This window comes from Cyprinus carpio, chromosome A21 (assembly GCF_018340385.1).
Source record: "Cyprinus carpio isolate SPL01 chromosome A21, ASM1834038v1, whole genome shotgun sequence".
Taxonomy (NCBI): domain Eukaryota; kingdom Metazoa; phylum Chordata; class Actinopteri; order Cypriniformes; family Cyprinidae; genus Cyprinus; species Cyprinus carpio.
In genome coordinates this window covers 10,987,679-10,992,529 of record NC_056592.1, presented here as the reverse complement: position 1 = coordinate 10,992,529, position 4,851 = coordinate 10,987,679, and the positions used below count along the sequence as shown (strand labels likewise).

At 38.4% G+C, this 4,851-nt stretch overlaps 1 protein-coding gene across 1 annotated transcript; it reads right to left on the bottom strand.

Moving 5' to 3' along the window:
- Positions 1-298: 298 nt before the first annotated feature.
- Positions 299-1,275, bottom strand: LOC109061594 (olfactory receptor 1509-like). The gene has a single exon (XM_042711531.1). It carries the CDS (start codon positions 1,273-1,275, stop codon positions 316-318), a length of 960 nt encoding a protein of 319 aa, XP_042567465.1. The 3' UTR covers positions 299-315.
- Between the last annotated feature and the right edge of the window lie 3,576 nt (positions 1,276-4,851).

The following is a 4,851-nucleotide window of genomic DNA, read 5'->3' as shown; positions in this document are numbered from 1 at the left end:
GATTTGTTGTAAATTTGTATGATTTTATTTTCTTTTGTTAAAAATTTTTTTTGTATATTTTGTAAAGACATATAATGATGACATTTAGATATAAAAAGGCATGGAGAGGAAAACTTCTGGGAGATTATTATGATCCAGGGGACTTGATATTGTTAAACAAATCCTTATTTAGTCATATTTTTGGTTTTTGATCAAGATGCACATATTTATACGAATATTGCACTTTATTAAAAATACGCTTATTAAAAACACACTTGTTCCCACTTTTTGTCATACTTCATATATATGAAAACCCAATTGTCATGACTATTGTTTTTAATTATGTTTTCGTCTTTTTGGTGCACGAGAAACATTTACTCTTGATTCAACACATAAAGTAAAAGCACTTTTGCGCACTGCCTTAATATTTAACCCATAGATAAGAGGATTGAACACAGGGGGAACTATCACCAGTTCTAGAGCCAAAAAATTACGCAAACTCTCTGAAATGTCACTTGAACCATATCTGCTATACATAAAATCAAAAAGCAAAGCAAAAGAGAAATTTATCAGTGAAAATATATGTGGCAGACATGTTTTCCAGAATTTCCTTCTGTTTTCTAAAGATATTTTACATGCAGCGATCAGTTTAATATAGGACAATATTATAATTACTACAAAGTTACAAAATATAACAGCAACGATATATCCATAGACATTATTAACAAAAGATGAGGCACAAGACAGTTTTACAATTGACCAATTGTCACAATATAATTTATCTATGTGATAGGCACAAAATGGCCTTAAATTTGACAACAGAGTGCCAGTGAACACAGAAAAAGTGGGAACAATCCATGAAAACAGAATTAATTTCACACAGGCATTTTTAGTTAATTTGGAATGATAGTCTAAAGGTTTACATATGGCTACATATCTATCATAAGACATCACTGTTAAGATTGTGAACTCACACAGTAAAGAGCTGTAAATCACAAATATCTGCAGAGCACACATATGAAAGGAAATCACATATGAATCCAATATTAAATCAGAGAACATTTTAGGGTAGAATCCTGTGGCTCCATAAATCCCATTTATACACAAATTACCCAAAAATATGTACATTGGTTCATGAAGAGATTTCTCCATGATGATGGCCATAACAAGATGAATATTAATTGACAATATAAGCACATATAAGGCAAGAAAGCAAATAAAATATGCATGCCTATATGATTTAGATTCTTTGGGCACCATAAGAGTCAGTATCACAGGGTAAGACATGTTATTCATCATGGTATATAGATGATCCCTCAAATCACATGAAACAAACGACAATGCAATGCAAACTGCAAGCAATATTAATAAACATTTAATACGGTTTACAACTCATTAGGTTTCAGTATCCATCCAGTGCTTGCTGCAGGACTGTGATCATGATCTCAAATAATTTTTATGAGGTTTGGTGGGTTTTTATAAGTTTTTTTTTTATCATTAGTGATGTCTGTAAGAGATGTTTTGAAATCTCTTGGGTTTAATTATTTGCTCATGGAAATAAAAAAAAAATAAAAAATTTAAACACCTTAAATATTCATACTCACACTTAATACTCTTATACTTTGTACTCACAGTTATTTTAAAAAAAAGTTTGTGTATGATTTTTTTTTCAGCATGATACTGCTTCTTTATGTTAATATGGTACTAGTAAATCCATATTGTAAATCGTAAATGTGTATCATTTTAAAGCCTCATTTATTGTAATAATTATTTGACGTAGCCTGCTTTTACACAGAATTATACCTTGGCATCCTCACGTACTAAACTGCATTTTTTTTTTTTTTTTTTTTTTTTCATGCTGGTATTTTGCAATTGTTTTTGCTTTTACACAGAATTATACCTTGGCATCCTCACGTACTAAACGTACTAAATGCTTGTGTGTGTGTGTGTGTGTGTGTATGTGTGTGTGTACACGCGTGTCTATTTTGCACTCTTGACATTTTAGAGTGTCACCCCTCGATTGCTAAACACTTTTTTTTTCTGCACAGTGGCTTTTTAGGTACTGTAACATCTTTTGTTTGTCTGAAACATGGCTCACAACCTCTGTCCCGGACACTGCTGTAATGGCGTCTGATAACTTCTCTGTTTTATGTATGGACAGAACAGCTGAGGCCAGTAAATCCAAAGGTGGAGGAGTGAGTTTCATGATCAACAAGAAATGGTGTGACCCCAGGAATATCTCCACTCTGTCGCGCTCCTGCTCGCCTCATCTGGAACATTTATCCATTATTTGCCACCCATTCTATCTTCCCCGAGAGTTTTCATCTATCATCATTACTGCTGTTTACATTCCACCACAGGCAAACACAAGCTTGGCTTTGTCTAAGCTTCACAATGTGCTCAGCGGTTACATTAACAAACATCCTGACACTGCTTCTATCATCGCGGGGGATTATAACAAAGCCAACCTCAGGCAGGTCATGCCGAACTTTTTTCAACATGTATCCTGTCCAACCAGAGGACTGAATACACTGGATAATTGCTACTTTCAGTTTAAGAATGCCTACAAAGCTCGCTCCCTTACCAGCTTGTGGCAAACCGGACCATGCCGCCATTTTCCTCACACCGGAATATGTGCGTGTCTATTTTGCACTCTTGATATTTTAGAGTGTCACCCCTTGATTGCTGGACACTTTTTTTCTACACAGTGGGTAATTTGTAGTTTGTACCACCAAAAGATTCAGTGAGTTTTCATATTTGTTTGTATTTCCCATTTATTTCCTATGTCGGCCATTTTCGAGCGCAAAGGAGCTAAGTGTGACTTTTTTTTCTGACGCTTTAACATATCCGAATCACGTCCATGATTTTTTTTTTTTTTGTGTTCACATAGCTAATGCAACAAAAGTTATCAAGTGTCATCACTGGTGGACCAGCCCACAGATGCTGTGAACTGACACTCCAGAGAGAAAGTGCGCTCTAGTCGAGTGCGGTCAGAGGACTTGTAGGACAAAGAAATGGCATCCACAATCCTCTGGCTTAAGGTCTGCTTCTTGAGTAGACCATAGCAGACAAAGAACTGATCGGAATTTCTCCACAGGGCAGCTCTGTGGACATAGGTGTCCAGCCCTCTGACTGGACAGATCAGGTTACGCTTCTCATGTTCCGAGTCTCGAAAGTGAGGAGGACAAAAAGCATGCACCACAACGGGCTGTGAACTATGGTAGGCACCTTAGGCACATACCCTGGCTTAGGATATAAGAATGCCTTAGCCACACCAGGCGCAAAGTTCAGAAAGGAGGGGGCCACGGAGAGGGCCTGAAAGTCACCAACTCTCTTCAAGGAAGAGATGGCCAAAAGAAACACAGTCCTAACTGTAAAAATTCTCTCTGGAATCTATAAATGTTTTTATGTGTGTGGTATTGTGAGATTTTATAGAACTATGCTCAAATCTCAGGATGGGACCTGAGGGCCTGCCGGAGGCCTCAGCCTCAGAGTGTCACGGAGGAAATGTGTAACAAGCAGGTCTCTTCCTAACAACTGACCACCCAGAGGGGCATGGTAAGTAGCTAAGGCTGCCACGCACACCTTCGGGGTGTTCTGTTAAAAACCGTTCCTGCAGAAACTGAAACAACCAGGCAGTTAACTGGGTCCAGCTGATGGCTGATGCACCAAAAAGTGAAAAAATCCCACTTCGAGGTGTACAATTTCCACATGGAGGGAGCTATGGGTTGGAGTATGGTCTCTTGAGAGCAGTGTTGGGGAAGCTACTATTAAACTGTAGCTTGACCAGCTACAAGCTACTCGTAAATCAATGTAGTTAAGCTAAATTCAGGCTACCTTTCTGAAAAAGTAGCTACTGTAGCTACACTACAAGTTACTTTCAAAAAGTAGCTAGCTACATTAAAACTACTTTAATTTTTTATTATTTTTATTTTTTTACAATTAACATTACAAATATCTAAATAATTATTAATGAAGAATCATAATGAAGTTATAAGTAAAATATTTTAAAACAACATACTGTAATGCAATCATGATTTCAAAGAGTAGAGTGAATTCAAGTTGATTGGGATAATTTTCCAAGCCATTTCAATGACAAAAATTGTCCCAATCATTTGATATTGGAAACTATCCGATACACACAATAATAAAATAGGCTACTGTATAGTTAGTTATATTATCTTAAATTGACTGTCAAAGTGCAAACTTGATACTAACATAACATCAATGCAAGAACAAAATGCACGCAACTTAAACTGGATATGGAGGAGTCATAAAGGATGAGTCAGTCATAAAAGATGACATGAAGGGTGCCAGACGGAAATCCAAAAATTGGGAGATTTTAATGATGACAGTGGTGAAAAACAAACACATACATAACTTTACCCAACTTAACTCTATGATACTTCAAGAACTGACAAACTAGAACTAAACAGACTGGGTTTATAAACACAAAGGAAGTAATCAGAAGAACAGAAACAGGTGGGGAGTAATTAACTAAACAAGAAAAGGAACATGACCAAATAAGGAAAACTCAGAAGAAACAGGAGAATAGAAGTCCATGATTGTGACATTACTCCCCCCTCCCGGAAGGCTCGTCCCGAGCCGTAACACCGGGTAGGGGGGGTGGGCGGATCTGGAGACTCGGGCGACCATGACGGATCTGGAGACTCAGGACGCCATGGTGGATCTGGAGACTCGGGACTCAGGAGGCCATGGCGGATCTGGAGACTCGGGGGGCCATGGCGGATCTGGAGACTCGGGGGGCCATGGCGGCTCTGGAGACTCGGGGGGCCATGGCGGATCTGGAGACTCGGGAGGCCATGGCCGATCTGGAGACTCGGGGGGCCATGGCGGATCTGGAGACTCGGG

Coding starts and splice junctions, on each gene's coding strand:
- LOC109061594 (XM_042711531.1), bottom strand. CDS start 1,275: ATGAATAACATGTCTTACCCTGTGATACTGACTCTTATGGTGCCCAAA.